Source organism: Cyprinus carpio, chromosome A1 (assembly GCF_018340385.1).
Source record: "Cyprinus carpio isolate SPL01 chromosome A1, ASM1834038v1, whole genome shotgun sequence".
Lineage (NCBI taxonomy): Eukaryota > Metazoa > Chordata > Actinopteri > Cypriniformes > Cyprinidae > Cyprinus > Cyprinus carpio.
Genome location: NC_056572.1, coordinates 25,911,252 through 25,933,262, shown reverse-complemented (window position 1 = coordinate 25,933,262; position 22,011 = coordinate 25,911,252). Strand labels below are relative to the sequence as shown.

Sequence of the window (22,011 nt, the reverse complement as noted above, 5' to 3'; positions counted from 1 at the left end):
GTGGCAGTGTATGATACCACAGATGGTCTAATATGCCATTTAGAAACTGACATGAATTGCTGTTGAGATGGAAAACAACACAGGAGCAGAAATACACTGTGAAGAACTGTGAAAAATCTGTTTTCATTTTAGGCAACTATACAAGCACGTTGAACAGACCATAGCCTGCTTAAAAAATGACTCTGACATATTTGAGTACAAATTCCAGTTTATGTAAAGTGGTTAACATTTGGATAGCTGGTTGAGATAGTCTAGATTACCGCATCATTCAATGCAAGCACAAAACACTAGTTAGTTAACACATGACCTCATAATCTCATAACTGTCTAAATTAATTAAATTCATGTTCATAAAAAAGACTGATGATTCTGCCCGTCATACAAGTTCACATAAAACTCTAATCTATCTTTGAGGTTTGTAGGGTCTGTATAAGCAGCATAGTTCTTCATTGGCAGTCCTGCATATCTGGAAATACCAATTATGGAAAGAGAAAGATAGGATGACTGAGAAATTGGTTGGATAAACTCAATTTCATTACAGAGGGAAGGCATCACGTAGAAAACCATATAAAAGCAGAGATGCCCACAGAGGGAGGGACATGCTGATGAGGCGCGAGCCCGCGCTGGACTTCATGGTGTAGCTGCACCTGCCCACGTTCCCTACTTTGTCAACTGCAGACAAAGTCACAGAAGGTGAACAACATGAGGCATCATATACACCCATAAACACGATCACACCATCTAACACTTCCCTCTGGGTGAAATTTCCACTGCCTTGCTGGATGGAAATGCTCTCGATGCCTGTGCCATTACCGTCTGTGATGTTGACAGACAGTTCCCAGTTTGATGAGCTGCAAGAGGAGGAGTAGCAAGTACCCTGTACATCGACAATTTCACATTTTGGAGGTGAAAAGTCTGTAACCTGGATGGAACAGTAAAGGGGGAGTTAAAACATCAGCTTGTCATTGCAATTTAATATAACCGTTTTCTAATTAAATATATCTTAAATTGTCATTTATTCCTGTGATGCAAAGCTGAATTTTCAGCAGCCGTTACTCCTGTCTTCACTAAACAATCAGTATTGAAATAACATTCCACATATAAATATGCCTCATTCAATTTCTTTATCAAAGCCCACATTCTTTTCCACTGAAATTTCACAACAGCAGAATCAGTCTCTCTGAAACCATCTGAGGTTACCTTGGAGAGAACAGAAAGGCGAAGGACAGCATAGTTAGAATCACTTCCTCCAGGGCCTTCTGCCTCGATGGTTAGCGTAACATCTGTGCCCGAGACTGTATTACCAGGTGGAGTGAGAGACACGGTCCCCTGAGCACTGCCGCCACTCACGAGATTGAGACTGGCATGACAAAGAAACAGAACTTTAGCACTTTTTAACTTTATTTTTGATAAGGAAAGCTGATTAAATCATTACTGAGTGATTTGAGAACTAAGTGAAGAAATTACGTTGATGGATGTGTCATAGGGATATTTTTGTCATTCCTTGCACGAATTGTGTAGGCACCACTGGTTCCATTGGTTGTAACAGTAAAATTCATTTTGAATACTTCTCCTGGCAGCATGGAGCTGTCTGCTACTGCCTGTAGATGGAAAGAAAATGGGATTAGAATTAAATTTAGATTTGTTCAATCAGCTAGCGAGCTGCCTACTGCCTTTTTAAAGGAAGTATAATGGTCATGGGACTTACAAGTGACTGATTTTCACACAAGAGACTCAACTCACAATTGATTTCAATTATGTTATAAATGTTTAATTTTACTGTTTTGTTAATACGTTTTAAAGACAGTGGGTCTCACTGATTAACCATGTGTAAACATAAATTTGTGCTTTCAAAGAATGTTTTCACAAAAACAAAATATTAATTCATCAATAACTTTCATACTACTGTAAAATCCATTAAAATGTTATGATGAAAAAATTAGGAACAAATGGAATCACATACAAAAAAAATCATACATAATTTTATGCATATATATTTTATATTAAATATATTTTATCATCAAGATTTTGTCATATGTTTGCTAAGAGTGATGAAAGACTAAAAAGGAAAGCATACACAGTCAGGAATTTTTGACGTTTCATATAAAAGTGAAAAACTCACAGTTATTAGTGAATGTGACCAAACATTCTCGTCTCATCCACCATTAATTAATTTTTTCACTGAACTTGGCACAATGTATTGTTTGGAATGCCATTCCATTACACATTAATGCCTTAGAGTTTGGCAGCATATGCAAAGATAATGTACTTACCTTTTGGTCTCACTAAATTTTAAGAAGAAGAATACACTAGGAATACAGTTTGTACCTTTATTGTGACTTTAGACTGAGACATCTGTGTGGTGGTCTGCCTCTGGAACAGGCTGGAGGAGGTCTTGTCTTTTCCCTTCAGCAATACCACAAACTCTCCTTCTGGCACTTCTTTCACAGTAATAAGGTAATCTCCACCATCCATTTTCTCAATGTTTCCATTAGACACTTTGACCCCAGACACCTCCATGAGAGCAACCTCCTGCAGCTCTAGAGCCTCTGGACCTTTCTCTCCAGTCAGTGTTAGCAGCAGCTTAGCCGGTGAGCCTAAATAAAGAGCAAAAACTCTGTACACTTCCATTTAAATAATTTAATAAGGATGGTTTAATAGTTAAACAGAACAACGGTCGTATTAAACCTGCTGACGGCCGCCCATCAATAGCAGCAAATGCAGGATGGGGTCCTTTGAATTCCTCCACAAAGTCATAGATGAATGTAATCGCACTCTGACCTGTAAAAGATAACATTACATTAGAAAGGCATAAAAATACTATCAACATACATCTCAGAGTGCCACAGCTTCACTCTGAGATGTCAAAATTCAAAATTATTATTATTATATATATATTTTTTTATCAATGCATTAGCCATTTTCCACTTAAAACTTTAGGAGTAAAGAATAAATATACATTATGCAGTATTATCCTAATGACAGGTTGGCAAAACTTCAGTGTTTGGCTTTACATTGGTTTATCAAAGAAGTACATGATGGCTTACCCATCACTTTTATGGTGTAGGGCTGAGTCGATGTCATGTCAATGTGCCACAGGCCCATCTCAGTTCCGTTTAATTGGATTCGTTGCAGGTTTCCCACTTTCTGAATTGTGCCCAGAGGTCCATTGTCAACGGTGTTAGATTGAGTCACACCTGGAAGCAAGTGCATTTCATTAGGCAATAATGAAGGGACTTACTTTGATATCTTATATTGAAGATAAGCACTATAATACAATCAAATTTATTTTTTTATTTTTTTGATGACTTCTAACATTTCACACTAACATTGTTAATTTAGTTTTAGTTTCTAGATTCAGTTTATTTTGTTTTGTTTGTTAGGGCTGCCAAAGTTGCACTAATTGGTATGAAACCATGTACAGTCATGAAAAAAAAAATTGTTAATTACATTATTATTTTAGTCAATTTAGCTAAAAGTGCCTCTAAATTTACCTGTAGGGCTGCGAAGGTTGAATGTGAGGCTACTTCCTGTGATGTAGATGGTAGTGTTGGACACAGACTTATCCAGTAGGAAGGGGATACTCTCCACAAGTCCTGGATTCCTGGAGCGCTGAAGAATTGTCACCTGATGGATGAAGAAAGAGTGTGCAAACAATTGCAAAAATGAAATCGACAGGTTCTTTGAGAAAGAGAAAGGTCTTTGAATATGCTCTGTTTTTTTTTTTTTTTTTTTTTTTTGCAACTGTTTTGTTTGTGAGATGTTTAAATTGACTACAAGATGCTGATCATACCAAAGCTGAAGTAGAGGTGTCAACAATGATGTCAGTGGCTTGAGAGAGGCTGGATTTGGAGACCTCAATGGCTTGACCCCCAGAGGCCAAGGCCATGTCATAGTACACCTGAAACTGTGTCGATGCTGTCAGTGTCCTTCTACTCCTCCTTGATGCTGTCATGAAGAAAGATACCTGAATAGAAAGGGTGGAAAAAATGGAAAAGTGGGAAACTGATGGAGGGCTGGTGAAAATTTTGATGGCAAAGACTGCATGTGACACAAGGATGGAACATTTTACCGAAGATTTGGTGCTGCGAATGAGGGCACTGATGGTTTTCTCCAGGTGCATATCCTTAGGTGGAGCATCCGTGAACACATATATATGGGAGGAGGAAGGAGCTCCTGTCAGGGCCAACTGTGGGAGAAACAGAAGGTTAGAAAACCTTTTAGAGTGGTCAATAAAAACTGATTCCTTGTATTCTTTATAAAATTCAATAATATAATAGTTCTTAGTTATAACTAGGAACTATATTGGTAGTATTCACATATGAAGATTGAGATGATTGGCTGAAAGGCCACACAGCACAGTACCTGAAGTGCTGACAGGCACATTTCTGGGGTATCTCCTCCTCCATTAGCTCTGATCTTGGAGATCTCTGACTTCATCACATCTGAGTCTGTGGTTCTTATTAGTGGTCCAAATTCTACAAATTCAGTCAAAATGTATACTGATTATGTCTGTAAGTAATTTTGATTTACATTCATTTGGACTATATCTGATCACTTTTGCCGTAATACGAATGAAAAAGTACATCATTGGTCTGTTCCAAATCTTAGTATGCTGCCTACAAAAGGAATATTTTATGTAACCATATGCATGTTCCAAACATAAAGGCTTCATTATGTTTTATTATGTCTCTTAATATACCAAATTTTCATCAAATTCAAATTGCATAATTTCTTCACAAACAAAAACAAACTCAGAGGGGAATAAGAGAAGATATCGAACAAATATTGATAAATAAACCTATTATAAATTGCATTCAAATATGAAAAGTATCAATAAAAACCTTTTTTTTTTCTATGTGCTATGCTATTCAGTGCTTAATGGAAATCTTTGTTGCGCTCACCTGGATCATTAAATGGCACCAGAATATATTCAGATGGTTCATCTTGAGTTCCTTTCTTGGTGTCAATGATGTTGAAGGCGACTCTTTGGGCTTCTGCAATGTCATCTGACATACTGCCTGTGGTGTCAATCACAAAAGCTAGAACTGCAGATCGCGCGATACCCATCAGCCTGATTAAGAGGGAAAAAGAGGGACAGTTATTTTGGTTATTGGATTTTTTTTATATATATACACTACCATTTAAAAGTATGGGTGCACAGCAAGGCAGCATTTATTTGAGCAAAAATATGTCTACAGTTAAAAAATCTGTAATATTATGAAATATTAAAAGAGCTGTTTTCTATTTTACAATATTTTAAAATGTAATTTCATGATGGCAAAGCTAAATTCTCAGCAGCCATTACACAAGTCTTCAGTGTCACATGATCCTTCATTAAAAATAAAAAAAATAAAAAAAATCGAATATGCTGATTTGGTGTTCAAGAAAAATGTCTTATTATCACAGTTGAAAACACTTGTGCTTGTTAAAAGTTGTAGAAACCGTGAATAGAAAAGGAACAGCATTTATTAGAAACAGAAATATACTTGTAACATTATAATTGTCTTTACTGTCACATTTGATCAATGTAATGCATCTTTTCTGAATACAAGTATTAATAGTTTTCAGAAAAAAAAATCTTACTGACTCCAAATGTTTGAACAGTAGTGTACAGAACAGGTTCTTAAGAGGACAACTCCCAGCTTTGCAAATATCTCTTTCAAAATCTCTTTCTTTAAAGATATACTAGGAATCTATTCCAATACCGAAGGTAGTCCTTGTTTCCTATAGCTCCACGGATGTCCTCTAGCAGCTCCATGGTGGCTTCAGATGCCAAGTTTACAGCATTATTGTGTAGATCAGTATTATGGGAACGGGGCTCATCTTTACTGATCCCACCTCGAGGATTCTGGGTACTGCTGAGGTCAGTCTCCCCACCGTGGCTACATTTTCCTTACACACATAAAAGACAAATAAAAGTTAATGAAATTTTAGAACTTTGTTTTCTCTCCTTTAAGTGTTGTTTAAGTGAGGAAATAGAATAAACCAGATAAGTCAAATGTCAAAGGCTTGCAGTTCTAAATTTGGAAATGCTACATGTTTTAGGTCTGCTTTTACTGCTTTTGATGAAGGTTTGTTATAAATAGTTTTACTGTTGACACAAAGTCATTCTCTTTGGTAAACTTGGACCTTGCTTAATTGAAACCACTTCTCACCCCATAAACATAACATAATGAATAGATTTGTCTGTATTGTGTAATGTTGGAAAGAAAAAAAATGTGCAAGATGTGTCAAGAAATGGGTTGAGCCAAGACCTTACCATCAACATTCTACAACAGTTTTTGAAATTAGTTGTAACTCAGTTGTTTACCCACAGGACAACTTAGGACTGAACTTTTATTTTGATTTGTGCTTTCAACAACTCTAATTACATAGTTATTATACTGTAAATATAAGTTACTAAGTAGTTACTAATATATTTTGAGTTTAGCTTGAATTTTGTACAGATGCATATCTCCTGGTATAAACATATGTCTGTCTCTTCACCTTGAGGTTTGTCATTGGAGAACAAGCCCATATATCCTGAAGTGAGGTACTTCCCATTGAGAATGGCAGGAAGCAGCTGGTTTGGACAGGTACCACTGGCACAGTCACTGCATGTTGGCATCGCAATGTCTGCACATTAACACAGACACATGCAATCTATTTAAAGCAGTATACATTTGTTAAAACACACAGGCAAATGGCAAACATGAACTCAATTTACTTATGTCCTATTCAGGATCAGTCAATATAGATTCATCTCATACACTGTGATATGTACTCCAGGGTGTAACCTGTTATCAGCTATGAACTAAGTCATCTGTTCACTTATCTCCAGTTTTCAGTAGAAACATCGTTTTTTATAAGCTATTAGACTTGAACATTGGACAAGTCAACACAAAAACAAAGTGGTGCAATCTTTTTTTTTTTTTTTTTTGCATATGAGTCTCTCTCATAAATCACACACACTGGCTTTATGTACCTGCAATCTTCTCAATGTTGAGATCCGGTCTGATGAGGTTAGCATATGGACTTTTGTTACCCAATTCAACCCAGTTACTGTGGCTGTAAAAGTCCTGAAAAAAAAAATATTGTTTTCCATATGAAGACACACGTGATAGAGAAACATGTATGTTTATATTTATTGTATATTTATATTTTATGTTTTTAGTCCTTACTACATTTTTTAATAGAAGTAAATGTATTGACAAATATGTTTAACTGAATGCTTAACATAATTTTTTTACATATATTTTTGCTTAAAGACACACCTTCTAGAGAAACATGTATTTATATTTTTATGTATTTAGATTTTGTACGTTTTTAATCTTAATGCTTTTTCAATAGGTAAGCATCAAATAGTTATAAGTAAAAACATGTTCTTGAGCAATTTTGAAGCAGTATGCTTGTGCAAAGTCACTGACTGTATCTCCTTCTCTCTGACCTGCAGTGTGTGACACACTCGCCCTAGTGTTTCTCGGGCAGACTGAAGGTTGTCTGTGCGGACGTTCGCTTTAATAGCCGCAGTCCCCTGAATGATAAGGTTGCGTCCCTCATTAAAGGCCTCATTATTGAAGTGGTGAGGTGCGCTGCCCATGAAGTCCCGGTCCACAAAGCCATTCTGCATGTAGATCTGATTTAGTGCCGTACGGAACTTGGCACCTGAAACCTCACCTGTGGCTGTGCCCAGACACGCACGCAGCAGCTCCTCTGCTGATGAGCCCTGCGTTAAAGTGGGAAATGAAATTATGTGTTATATGTTTGAAAAATGACTTGGTCTATTTTTCAATCAAAGCTATTATATGTCTTGCAAAGAAATACACAGCTTTCATGATCTTACTTTTTTATATGCCTTTATTTGTACACAAACTCACCGTTGGCTTGAAATCTCTTCCTTCTGATTCAGCCACTGCTTCACACACTTCACGGACCTTCTCCATTACAGCACTGCCAGTAATGGATACATGGGTGTTTTTGATACCCCCAACTGAAACAAATGCCTGTACCCTGGACACCACTAGTGCAATCAGGGCCACGACAGGCACTGATGACTTCATGATCATCTGAATCAAGATGACAAAGATTTTCTTTTTAGTAAAGCTGGCCTGTGCAAAATCTTTATTTTAAATGCTTTTTTTTATTTAAATCTTTTAGCGAGAATTGAGGGGAATTAGGTTAAAATATTCTAAAAGGAGGAAATGTATAAATGTGTAAATAAACAGAATAAATATAAAAAGTACACATAAATCAGGTAAATTCTTCAAGTAAATTCAAGTAAATGCCATGTGTATACACACACACACACACACACATATATATATATATATATTGTATATATATTGTATATATATAGATACACACACACACACACACACATATAAGTTTTTTTTAATCATTATAATATGGTGTTTATATAAAATCTAAAATAAAATAGATAATATATTATAATATAATATAATATAAAGACCTTCTTACCTTCTACCTGTTTTCAATCTGCTTCTGTTCCTCCTGTATCTCCCCTTAATTTTTGATCATTGTTAGTCTCTGATGGCAAGTATATATACATATACCTTATCTCACAGTGTTCAGAAGACGTCATGCAATCAGACCCCAGCAAATCATTAACCCCAATGGAGGAGTTACATTATTAAAATATGGCTGCCTTTAAAATATTGTCACATCTTACACATCTACAAAATTATGTATCATTCATTACTTACATTAACTGTGAAACTGTAAAACATCCTAAATGGATTTGATACAACCAAAGCAGTAAAAAAGGTTTTCTGATCCATAGTGTGTCAGATGAATTTTCACTGGTCAAGACCACCTTTGAGCATGCATATAAAAATTCTACATTGCTTCATTTTAATTTGCTTCATGACTGTAAGCCCAGCCCAGTTTATTATAATCTAAGGAAACAAAAGTCACATTCCTCAATAAGACACCTGTTCTCGAACGCTGAGGCCCCTGAAAGTTCAGTAAGTTGTTCAATCAATAATGTTATTGACCATACTGCATTACAGGTTAAATGAGTCACATACATTATCTTGAGACTTGCAGGAAGTAATAAAGAAAGTGGCGAATGTTTCTTATTTCATTAATATACAGTATGTCAATACAACTATTTCAGCAGTATTTATTCTTGTATTATTATATTCCTTTATTTAAAGGTTTACTAAGTTAATTTTCCCTCGTAAAAAAAAAAAAGTTTACAGATAAATAAACAAATACATTTTGGAAAATATTGTAAACAGTTTTAGTTATAAAACAAATTAATCTTGACTAGCTAATTTCTTAGCTGGAACAAGCTACTTTATTATTATTATTAGGTGTCAGTATAAGGGCACCTTTAAACATCAATATATCTTTAAATACTGTGGACATATTTTAAACTTTAAGTTACTAACATAACTGAAAATAGACAGAGAAATGTATTTTTTTATGAGGATGACTGGCAATCAGCTGGTCTTAAATTCTTTAGACACCACACGCTAAATGACTTGAAACACCTACTGAAAACATTGACTGAGGTCAAATTACATTCATAATTGGCCTGACAGTCAGGGACGTGATTATTTTTTATTGTTTTATGTTTACAGAATTATGCATTGCTGCTGTTTGTCTAACATTTTCTAACACACAACTGCAAATTATACTCAATGAGTGAACACAGGAATTCACAGGCATGTCATGTCTGAGACCACCTGGATAACACCTAATTGCCTGTTTATCAATCAGGTTGTCAAAATAAAGATTTCTGTCTCAAAAGATGGCAGGTTTAAACCTGTCTTTTACATCGGTTGTTGATTCATGTCCGTGGCTCACAGCTCTTTTTCCCACAGTTTTCAACAATCAATCATAATTGTTTGGTTGAGTGGTAGGCTAATATGTCAGTAAATGTGAACATGTTCCTCAGTGAATTTAAATAAGAAGATCCAAAGTTGAAAGCCAAAAAAAAAAACATTATAGGCTACAACCCTGTTACAGCAATGTACAAGCAATGAGATTTTCGCACATTAACCCTTAAATGCTTTCCTTGGGTCTTTAGCGACCCGGGGCGGCTTCCCTTTAGTATTCCAGGTTTGTAGGCAGAATTTTATTTTTGGGCGGGCCTGGGCAAAAGTGACCGGGCAGTATATAGAGTCAGACTTAATATTCGAGCATTTCAAACTTCTTTTCTTTTATCATATTAAAAAATAAACTGAACACAGTGGAAGACACCATAGTAAAACTATACCATGTCTCCGTCACGTGCCCATTGTCAACATATCAGAATCATTTACAGTTTATAGCCCTGCCCCCCATCCCTAAATACTGTTGCAGACAGAGCTGGGTAGTAACTGATTACAAGTAGGCTAATCTGGATTACGTAATCAGATTGTAAATTTTAATTATTTGTTATTATATTAGATTGGTTTTTAATGTTCTCATGTTCAGACTTTAGTTATGCTACCTTTTTATTGATTACATGATTACATATTCACACAATAGCAATAAATTACTCATAATATATTGATTCTCCCTAATTCCTCTTTTTCATCTTTTAAATTTTACTTTTTAAAATAGTCTGTTCCTTATATACACTCAGAAAGTCTTCAGTTTTGTGGACATTCACACAAACTAGTCATTAGTCAGGTGGCTACACAGCATTTGACCGCTGGATTTACAAAAAAAAAAAAAATCATTTCAGGTTTAAGAAGTGTTTCAACATTGCATCAACAACTGATGAACACTCAGTAGGTTATTTAACCATGTATTACTATAGCTTTGGAAGGCTTGTGTCTTTCAAACACATTAAAATGCACAAATTCACGTTATTTCTTATTTACGTAATGCAGATATTCCCAAATTTTTTTGTCAGCCGAATCTCTTTCACCTAATATATTTATTTAAAGTACCCCTGAGATTTTAAAATAAATATTTTAATTATTCAGTATCACATTTGAATGTTCACGGTTCTCTGGTTAATGGTCACATGACATTCAGGTAAACATAAAATATTGAATCTTTTTTGTTTTATTTTGATTGTTATTTTAAAGTGATTTATTTTAATTTGACATTCTTATGATTTAATTAATTGTTAGCTTTTCATTAAACTCACAAACCCCCTGCAGTTCTCTTATGAACCCCAGTTTGGGAAACCTTGACATAATATAATGTTTAATGCACTTCTTATTATTATTATTTTACTGAGAATTTTTAAGCAAAATGTAAAATAAAAACAATATATACAATTTGCTCATACTTAAAATTTAGTATACTTATTTAGGGCTTATTTAAAATTGTGTTTGTCTTGTCATGTCATGTTATGTACTTTGATTTCTTCTAAACAATATAGTTCAGCACAATGGTCAGTCATTGTTGTTCTATTGTGCTTTATAAATAAAATGAACTGAACTGAACTAAAGCATGATTCTGTGCACATAATATGAGGTGGATGTTGTAAAGCCATTAACACAAGCACATAGAGGATACTCGCATCCACTGTCAGTTAGACACCTTCACTGTTAGAAGGAAATGGATAGGGACGGTTTGCAGGGAAGTTGAATAATTTTTAACTTAAGACTCCTTCCCATACGTTTATCTATTCAACCTACAGATTAGGTTGTTCTGATCCTACAGAGGTGTTATCATACACACAAACAGATGAAGTAGAAAGAACGTTATGTCGGACATAACATATTTTTCAGACGCATATAGAAAATATGGTCTTGGTGAATTCTTTAATTCTATGTTTCTGTTGAAAAGTTCCAAAACAAAGCATTCCAGTATTGTTGCAAACAATGAAAACAGTGATTTCTTAGCTATCAACATTTAGCCTATAGATCAAACAGAACTGAACAGTTTAGGGGTTTGACAGGGACACGTGTTTGTCTTCCAACCCCCCAAACAAAGCACATCCCCATTAACAAATTATATATATATATATATATATATATATATATATATATATATATATATATATATATATATATATATGTATATATAAAAGAACTTAATTAAAACATTATATCAGACACCGACTACATCACGGTAGGAAACAGATAGGGGAGAAGCTTTGGGCTCTGGTGTCTAGACACCAATTCACCAAAGGTGTCGACCTAAAACACAAACATGAAAGCTAGACACCAAGACAACCTCCTTATTCAGAGGTGGATGTAGACGGGCCAGTAGCCACACTGTTGGTGTCTAGGTATTAACATATACCATATAGATCAAACAAACATTGATCCTGTCAAGGTGACAATACACACCCTTTGCTCAGCAATTTTTTTCCAGGAAGAACCCAATCACCTCCTGACTGGAAGTGAGCAACAGGTCTGGAAGTAACTCCATAGAAACCCCATGGCTCAGGTTAGATATAAAACCATCATAAATCCAGTCATAAATACATAAAAAATCTTTTGATTTACACAAACCACCATCATGTCAATCAGGGGTGACAGGACCCTGGTGACATGTCAGTCACTGTGACAGACAGGTCATATAGCCATAAATCAGCTCATAAATCTGATCAGGTACACATTTGACATATGACAACCTGTCAATCAATGCCGACAGGGGTCATAATTCAGGCCATAAATCATCAAAGTGACGGAGTTTCCCCGCTGAACAGCAGCCTATCACCGGCTCAGATTTCAGCAACACACCAGCATGAGAATCAGCATTATTCAGGTAAAAGGGATTACAGAGAATGGTTGAATACACTTGAATTAAAATGATATTTTTAAATGTTACATTTTTTTATTTTAAGTTTAAATGTAGCCCATATGTAATATTGTAAAACTATGCTGTATTCATCCAAATCGATTCAATTTGTCTTATTTTTGTCGATGGGTATTCTTATTAGGCATGATAAATGTTCAACTTTTGATTACTTTAAACAATAGTTGAGTTAAATAAAACAACCCAGCATGTTGGGTAAGAACCAGCAGGGTCAAAATAACCCAGCATGTCTCCTGTCAAATATTTACCCAGCACTGGGTTGCCAAATAACTCAGAAATGGTTGTTTTTAACCCAACATTTTTTTATTTATTTTTTGTCCCAAAGGCACCATGAAAGTATCATAAAAGGTGTCGCTTATTACTTATTGTCACAATGTTAATGTTAAGGTTAGTGAATAATGACTACATTTTGGTCTGTTCCTCAGACAAAGCTGTTGTTTTGCCTCAGACATATGGGTTACTAAAATAATAGCCTACTTTTTCAACTCGGCTTGGAGCTCGACAGTGCCAATCCACTTTTACTCTTAATAAACTGAAACAAGTAACCAGAAAACTCTTCATCTTATGTGCTCCAAAAAAAATAAAATAAAATCAAAGTTGCAATAACATGAGGATCACAGATTCTGCACTAAATAAATTGTGACGCACAAGATGCTATTTGTAACATTCTCAAATCATGCTGGAGAACATGATAGGGTTTACACAAAATTTTGGAATGCATGCAGTTTGAGTGCTGCTGTCTGAAAGCAAAAGTAGAATTTTTTTTATTATATTATGCATTACAAATATAATTTGTAACAGAAAATAACGATTAAATTAGAAAAACTGAAGCAAAACAGAAGCATAATGAAAGAAATCTACAGTGGTTGAAAACTATTGGACCCCACTTTATTTCAAAAACGAAACCTATTTTAACCATTTGTTTGCTAAAATAGTATTACACAGAATAATTTCCCTGAATTGTTCTGTGTTTTAGGAGGTTTCTTCTAAGGGCTAGCCTAATCCTTAAGTCTTAGGTGAGTAAACACCTGCGTTGTTACATTATAATTCTCATTAACCCAGTTGCTCAATTTTGTTTTTTTCCAAGACTTTCTTTTCTTTTCCCACAACCCTTGCCTTTCTAAGTAAATGTTGTAGTTGAAGAGACATTCTCTTTGGCAAGCACTGACATGCTCAAGTGTCCCACGGCAAGCTTTTTTCAAGGAAAAATAGATCCATTATCATGCCTGAATGAAACTGTAGAAGATTTACATCATCAACACCATGATTTTAGTAATAATAACTGACAACTCTGACATGAGTGGATGATGGATGATGGGCGAAAGGTAGACATCAGTGAATCATTAATTCTACTAAACACCAGTTATTATGTAAGTGTGAGATATGTTCCTGTTCAACCCATTGTGATACCAATGAATCTAAATCTGGGCACATATAATTATAAAAGTTTGTTTAGACACTGTAAACTACTGTAAGATTGACGCGTTTTACTATACTATGTAAGCGAATGTGTGAACTTGATGATAAACTATGGTTGAGACTTTCGCTACATTTTGACAAGACTTGGTCTGCCTGCTCTTTCTTGACTCAGATATAACGAGATAAAAGAAAAGGCAGACAATGATAAGTGGTGTTACTCAAAACCCTTATACGATCATCCATGCACATGCCTATACCGAAACAAACTTTTACCTCAGGATGATGTTGTGAAGGTCTTGGATGAAAGTGTTGTGATGTTTCTCACCAGACAAAACTAAGCCAAAATACCGACACCAGAAACCTCACAGACAGACTAATAGAGTTAAGAGACTAAGACGGTTCATTAAAGTATTGCTGTAAATGCAGTTAATTCAATAAGGTTTGTTTAACTTTAAAACTCATCTGATTGTCATTACTATTCACCACAGCTTCCTATTTGCATTTTTTTTTACATATCTTTTCCCACTCTTCCTTCCTCTTTTGACTTGAAATAGTCTGATTGCACAAGTGTGTACTTTTATATTATTATATGCACTATTATTATTATATACTAATACTATTATTGAAACGCCTTTTGCTTTTAATTAAGTAGCCAGTCAGTATCAGCTTAGCCAATCTTAATTTTAGGTCCGGGGTATGACCGGGCCATTCTAAAACATTGTTCTTATAAGCTGTTTGTTTTATAGACTTAGATTTGTGTTTGAGGTTATTCTCATGCTGAAAAATGAAATTACTCTTTATCGTTTTAATGGAGACATGCAGGTTTTATGCCAAAATGTTCTGGTATTTGGCACTTCCCATGATTGCTTCTATCTTGACCACTGCCCCAGTCCCAGCTGAAGAGAATAAAACAATAAAACAATTAAAAAGTTCAGTTTGATCAGACCATAAAATATTTCGCCACATGATTTTAGCTAAATTATACTGGCTAAGGGTTTTTTTTTTTTTTGGTGAGCAATAGCTTCTGTCTGTCCACCCTACACCACAGACATGTGGAGAATACAGGATGTTGTTGTTATATGCAGCAAGTGACCATTACTTTCCAGACATTCAGGCAACTCCTTTAATGTTATGTTATGTTTCTTCGTAGCCTTATTTGTTTTCATCTTGTTTTTCCATTAATTTTTGACAGATACCCTATTCTATGGAATGTCACTGTTGTACTGTATTGTCTTCACTTGTTGATGATGGCCTTCACGGTATTCCATGTGTAACCCCTCCGGTTGTACTCCCCTTGTTCTTGTTCTAAGCAGGATTTGAACTGGTGTTTCAAGCATGGGATTTTTATACCCACTGTACTAATGTTTCACAGTATTATTGTTTTACTGTATTTTTTATCAAATAAATTCAGACTTGGTGAGCATAAGAAACGTTTTCACAAATCTTCCAAATCAAACAATAATTGGCAGATCCCACACTCTCAGGAAAAGGTACAAAAGCTGACCGGTACTTTTTCCAGTTGTACACTTTTGTAACTTTTAGGTACAAAGGCATAGCTTTTGAAAAAGGTACCATCCCAGTGACAGCTTTTGTTCCTGTTCTTTTGAGAGTGTATGCAATACAACACCTGGCTGAAGATCTTCTTCAAGATAATAATAATAAAACACATAATAAAGGTTTCATTTATCTATGCTTCATTGCAGAAGGCTGTAATAAAATATATCTTTTTTTGTGACAGCAATGACTTCCTCATTCCCTCCTAATTCCACACTCAGCCCATTATCTCCATCTGAGCTCCTGCCCCCTTCTGCAGACAATGATCATTAACACCTTAAACAAAGACAATGGCGTGAACTTGGCAGTGGTGAGCGTCCATGATGTGGTATCCGCTCTAGGGAGTGGTGCTGTGGGAGCTTGGTTTCCGTCTTCGATGCAAGATGGTTGCTGCAGTATGGGTCCTCAATCTGGCGCTGTCTGATTTTCTAACCATGCTAACCTTGCCGCTTTTCACTCATTACCTATTGATGAACCACAGCTGGGAGTTTGTGTGCAGCCCAGGCCTTCATTTTTTTTGCCTTCCTGCTGACTGTGATATCGCTGGATCATTGTTTGATGGTGACTAAGCCTGTTTGGACTCAGAACCATTGCACTGTGTCGGCAGCGTTAATGCGTTTTTGTATTTCGTGTTCCGTTCTTTTGTGGATAAACAGGATGGCTACAAACTCTGCTATCACAATTTTGCACTCTGTTCCTCCTCAAACACACTGCACACTGACTGTAAGGTGCATCAGGCAGTGACGGCAGTGTCCAGAGTCTTGCTGGCGTTTGTCATACCGCTGGTTGTCATCGTTGTCATGTTATACTTTCATTGTTCTAGACCTGCGAGCTTGCAGGATGAGGTTTGAGAGTAGATGGCAGGGTGTAAAATGGCAAACAGAGATCCTCAAAATAGTTCATCAGGCAGACAAAACAGTGTTAGACTCTCGGAAAGTTTCATGAAGATGGTCATCTAGTTGATAGCAACTTTTTTTCTCTGCTGGGTGCCCCACTACATCTTCTGCTTGCAGTACAAGACAGAGATTGTGGAGGTGTCCTTACCTGTCGTGACAACATTCACCTTCCTGAACTCTGTATTGAACCCGATTATCTACAGCTTTAGCTGTCCAAACTTTTGCACTCGAATCCGCCAAAGATTGGGGGCTGTTTCTGAGGGGCTGGTGGAAGAAGCTGGACCCTTAGTACGGGTTACGTAGTACGGAAAAAATATTCCTTTTTCCCCTCTTCTCCCAGCTCTCCCACCACCACCAGCATCAACCACGTCTGGCTTACAGGGCTCCATCAACCTCTTTGGCTTTAAAAATTGCCCCACAAATGAGGGAGAGAGGGATGACAATATGTGACTTTATGATGTGGAATAACATTCTGGTACTAACAATATTTCTGGGTGAACTACGGTCTACCGTCTACCATCCAGAGGTCACAATCATGGGATGGCCTTATAAGCCTTTATCTTTCCTGCGTCTCTTTGCTACACTGGGTTTGATTTAAGCCATAGTCATGCTGGATTACCTCTGAGGATGTTGTGATTTTGAGAATATTAAAGAGAGTATGTCCTTGCCACTGGTAAACACAAATGAACTAAAACAAAAGCCCCTCGGACACACACAAATCAACACGACCCATATTCCTGTCTCTGTTCTCTCACATTGTTCAGATTACTGACTATATACATATATATGACTCAGCAAAAGAAAGAAAAGCCCCTTTTTCAGGATGCTGTATTTTAAAGATCATTTTATAAAATCCAAATAAACTTTGCGGGTCTTTATTGGAAAGGGTTTAAAGAATGTTTTTGAAGGTTTTTCAATGAACATAAACAATAATTGCACATGCGACTGTGGAATATTCCTTAAGACACTAAGAGTTTACAGTCAGTAGGCAATTAAAGTCACAGTTACAATAACTTAGGACAGCAAAGAGACCTTCCTACAGACTCTAAAAACACCAGAAAAATGCCTGATCAGCTGTGTGAACATGCCATAGTCCTTGCTGTCAGAACTATGCACAGGGGGGTGGCCCGGTGGCTAGAGCCACTGCCCCTTTGCCCTCATTGGCTAAGGTGCCCCTCTCACCAGTCCCCCCATCACCCCAGCTCAAAGCTGTCTGTTACTGCTCCACTAAAGATCCGCTGATTCCGCTAATCCACTCCGTGTTTCCCACCCGACTAATAGTCAGATCTAATATAGATAACACCAAATTTGCTGTTGTTGGCGCACTTTGTAGACAAAAAAAAAATGCCTTCACAAAAAAGAGAGAGAGAGAGAGAGCAAAAGGAAGCTGCTAAAGGCAATTAAGCATTGCAAACATGAATACAAAGCTCCAGCAAGCCAGCAGGTAAATCATCATATAGAATATTTAGCAGTTTGTCACACTTTAATTCTTTTAATTAAGTATATTTCCCATTATAATCACTTGTCTTGATACTAGTAATCTATAACACATCATATTTTATTAAAACCATATTAATAGTAGGCCTATAAATAGTTTAAAAAACAGTATAAATGTTCTAAATTAGTTGTTTATTAGTATTTAATATAGCTTTATGCTGTAAAATATTAAATTAAATGTATAATACGTAATATAATGTATAATAGGGGAGAGTGGGGTAAGATTAGCCATTTTTTACTAATGTGGTCCTCAAGATAAGGGAAAATGACGCAGAAGTACAATGAAAGTATCTGTCCCATCTATGACAAAGGGTTCTAAAAATATGGCTTCTTATAAAAAAGTGTTCCCCTGGCTCAGTTTGCCCCGGGTTTGGGTCGAGTCAGTGGGTAAGATACACCATCTGTGTGTAAAATGACCATCTGACTGAATCTGATTCAAACTCATGTGAAATAAATAATAATTTAAAAGTGAATTCAATAATTTCCTTTCAGAGACAGTCATATGTTTTTCCTTAAAGTTAACTTTAACAACATAAAACCAACCAAATGAAGTTTAAATTTCAATATTTAATTGTTTGTTTCTGAAACAATATGTTGAACACCAAAGTTGTAGCCTTGCTAAAACAGACTAAACAGAGACTTTGTTGGCCATTAGTGACTACAGGTGGAAAGATATTTTAATTATTTATTTTTATTTGTTTTCATGGCAATATCTGGCAACACTGCCAGAACCTAAACTGAAAGTAACGAAAAGAGCCCACAGACATGTTTTTGCTGACAGGATACCAAATACAGTTAGGCAAATGCAAATGCATATGCAAACCAAAAAAAAACCACATCATGATATTATCTGTCAGAAACGTTATCAACGCTATCAAAACAGTAGCATATAACACTAGTGCAGAGATCTGTAGAGCAAGTATGTTACGTCTATGCTATTTCATATTGTAGTTCAATTTTCACAAAGTCGTGCCAACAACATTCATAAGGGCACTAAACAAAAGTTATCATCTATATAGCAAAGGTTATTAATGAAAACTATAACAGTAATAGGCCTATGTGTTGCTGAATAAATACTAAACAACTGATAAAATTATATACCCCTAACCTAAAGTATTGGTGCAATGTGAATTTAACAATGCTCATTCCTCCAAAACAGAGAAAACATCTTCAACAAACATCTACATACTGTATCTGTTTCTTTTAAAGTGTTTAGTATGTATACTTGCAGTATAAATTTTATAAAATTTTAGTACTAGACAATTGTAATTTTCAAACCCCGGCTACGGCCATGGTGTCTTCCATTCCCCCTGTGTGTTTCTCCTTTTCACAGTCTGGCAGAAATGATGCTAGGTTCCAAAATACAATGTCACATTGACAGTAAAAGTGTACAGTTGCAAGATGCAGGGGCTGGGTCACCTTACCCACTGGCTCAACTTACCTCACTCTCCCCTAACTTCAACTGAAGATGAGGCAGAAGCACGCTCAGAGAGTGAGGGAGAGCCCACTCTTATCAAAACATCTACAATAAAGTCAAATATTTCAGAGTGTGCTGTCTTCTCTTTTAACTGTATATTTGTAACAACTGGATAATTTGTATTAACAAGCACCCACCCTCCTTGTGCCCCTTTTTTTTTTGGTTTGGGCCACCGCCCCTCAAAATGTCTGTGCACGGCCCTGCTTGCTGTGTTAAAGTGTCAGAATGTAACCATGTTTCCCCCCAGACATGTTTGAGAACTTGCAAGGGCCTTGGTGGAAGAGCGGGGTAACATCACACAGCAAGATGAGATGCACAACAATACTGGTGACCACACCAGATATTCACTGCGACTTTTGTTCAGGCACTAATTTTTCCATTTCTATTCATCAAATGCCTGCAAAATATGTTGAGTTTATGTCTCAGTTGTTGAACGTTTTATGTAACGTACAAATATTTACACATTAAGAAATTTTATTGAAGTAAAGGCATTTGATGGCTGTGGTTACCATTCACTTTCATTACATGAAAAAATATGAAACACCTACTATGTATTGCATTACACAGAGTAAAGAAACAAATACATTTTATTGTGAACTGTCTGCAGAACACCAGTTGCATGAACTTCACATGTTTGTAAAATCTTGATCATGTTATCCAGGATGATTTGAGATTATTCAAAGAGCACCTTGTGTTTCAATGGAAGCAAGAACATCTGACCATCGTTACAAATAAGCTCACATGATCAACGTTATAAATTTGCTTGACCCAGTTTTTAATCAGCAGCTGTACTTAGCAAGGGATCATGTGAGAGGAAAAAAAGATGGAAATTGGTGAACGGATGGAGCATAGAGTGGACAGACGGAACAGTTCACGTTTTAAGCTGTAAAAGAGTGAGCTTGTGCTGTAACAGTATGAAACAGATGCTCTTAGTGGTATTAAAACTCCATGTATGCGTCACTAGCAGCTTGCAGCTACTCTGAGCACTCTAGGACAAAGGGAATGAGGAACCATGTGGACAGCAGACAAATCAAGAAATGTTTTACACTGGAGTGTACGTGTTCACTGACAAATATATGCTTATAGCGAGGATCCCCATTTACCTTCCCATAGCTATTAAATATCCTTCTTTTTAAATTAAGCTGCCTTTGAACAACAATTGTTGATTGTTGCACCAGTCTTAACAGCAATTAGAATGCATCTCTAGCATCTCTGTGAATGTGACAGTCCCTCAAGATAAGAACAAAATGTACCATGCAGATCATAGAGATTTTTTCTTCATTCTCCCCTTTTAATCTTACATAACTTTGCTGTTATGTGGGCTGTATAAACAAAAGCACTGCTTTGGAATGTGAGTCTTACACATGCTTATTTAAACTGCTGCTTGGCAGGATGTCTGTGATGGAGAACTGACTTCAGAAAATGAATCCAGAAGTGTGTATGGGTTACTGAACTGCAATTAAAAAAGTTGATTTTGAATCAGATTTTTAGCATTTAACTGAACAGCACACATAAAATTATTCAAAAAAGTGTTTTTAAGCAAGCAATTTCAAGTGAAATATGGAAGTTGTAATTAATTTAGATGCATACAAACATCAAAATAAGCAATATAGATAGCAATACAATTAAAAGATAATGGCATTATTCAATGATTAATCATGAACTTACATTTCTTGTAAAAGTGTTATTATTATTGTTGTTGTTGTTGTTATTATTATTATTATTATTAAAAGCAATATCTTAAAGTCCTCAGCAAAAGATCAACAACACACACACACACACACACACACACACACACATATATATATATATATATATATAAATGTAAATAAATGGTGTTGGGTAAAAATAGAGGATGAAAAATTATAGACAAGAACAGGAATGTATAAGAGGATTTTGTGAGAGAGCAAGAGACGGGATAAAGGATTAAATCAGATGTAAATCAGGAAAAAGAATGAGAGATGAAAGGTTTCTCCTTATCTACAGTCTAATCACACATACTGCCGGTACTTCAATCTGCTGTCTGACGAGACAAAATAAATATAGTTTTTATGGAAATGAAGATAAATTCATTTGAATTTGCGGTAACACTTTAGAATACTGTTTCTTACTTACAGCATAACTAATAAGGAATTATTGAAGAACTACCAGGTGATTATTCATTAACACTTAACTCACTACTGTTAACTACTAAGGACGATGTCAGTATGTAATATAATTTTATGATTGTTTTAAGTAACAGTTAGCTAATCAATAACTAATATATTCTGTCATACCTCCTAAAGAACTACTATTAATTATCTACTAGTTAAGGTGCAAGAAAAATCACTATGAAATAACTACTACTGAACAGTTATATGCAAATAATCAGTATAATAATCAGGCTGTGGCCCATCAAGTACTTGAGTAAAAGTACAGATACCCTAATGAAATATTACTCCAGTAAAATTATAAG

General features: G+C 35.8%; 1 protein-coding gene and 1 pseudogene across 2 annotated transcripts; one reads left to right on the top strand and one right to left on the bottom strand.

Annotated features, from left to right (window-relative positions):
- Window positions 1–104: 104 nt before the first annotated feature.
- Window positions 105–8,835, bottom strand: LOC109055595 (von Willebrand factor A domain-containing protein 7-like). 2 transcript variants are annotated; one of them, XM_042759661.1, is made up of 18 exons: window positions 8,705–8,835; window positions 8,460–8,528; window positions 7,859–8,047; window positions 7,429–7,707; window positions 6,967–7,060; window positions 6,489–6,617; window positions 5,708–5,894; window positions 4,904–5,073; window positions 4,365–4,477; window positions 4,072–4,188; window positions 3,793–3,966; window positions 3,494–3,626; window positions 3,047–3,196; window positions 2,688–2,780; window positions 2,328–2,596; window positions 1,467–1,600; window positions 1,200–1,359; window positions 105–921 (listed from the first exon to the last, which is right to left on the bottom strand). In XM_042759661.1, the coding sequence occupies exons 3-18, from the start codon at window positions 8,045–8,047 to the stop codon at window positions 535–537; spliced, it is 2,778 nt and encodes a 925-aa protein (XP_042615595.1). In that variant the 5' UTR covers window positions 8,460–8,528; window positions 8,705–8,835; the 3' UTR covers window positions 105–534. The 2 variants fall into 2 exon arrangements, with proteins under 2 accessions (XP_042615595.1, XP_018928330.1); XM_019072785.2 differs by having other exon boundaries at window positions 8,460–8,831.
- A 7,037-nt stretch (window positions 8,836–15,872) lies between these two features.
- LOC109055607 lies at window positions 15,873–17,032 on the top strand (annotated as a pseudogene).
- Window positions 17,033–22,011: the final 4,979 nt, after the last annotated feature.

Bases quoted from the DNA above. Each gene is read 5' to 3' on its own strand.
- LOC109055595 (XM_042759661.1), bottom strand. From the start codon at position 8,047: ATGATCATGAAGTCATCAGTGCCTGTCGTGGCCCTGATTGCACTAGTG. The intron at 5,895-6,488 runs GTGAAGAGACAG...TATGTGTGTAAG, and splicing joins CTCCAATGACAAACCTCAAG to GAAAATGTAGCCACGGTGGG. The intron at 4,478-4,903 runs GTGAGCGCAACA...CTGAATTTGTAG, and splicing joins GGTGCCATTTAATGATCCAG to AATTTGGACCACTAATAAGA.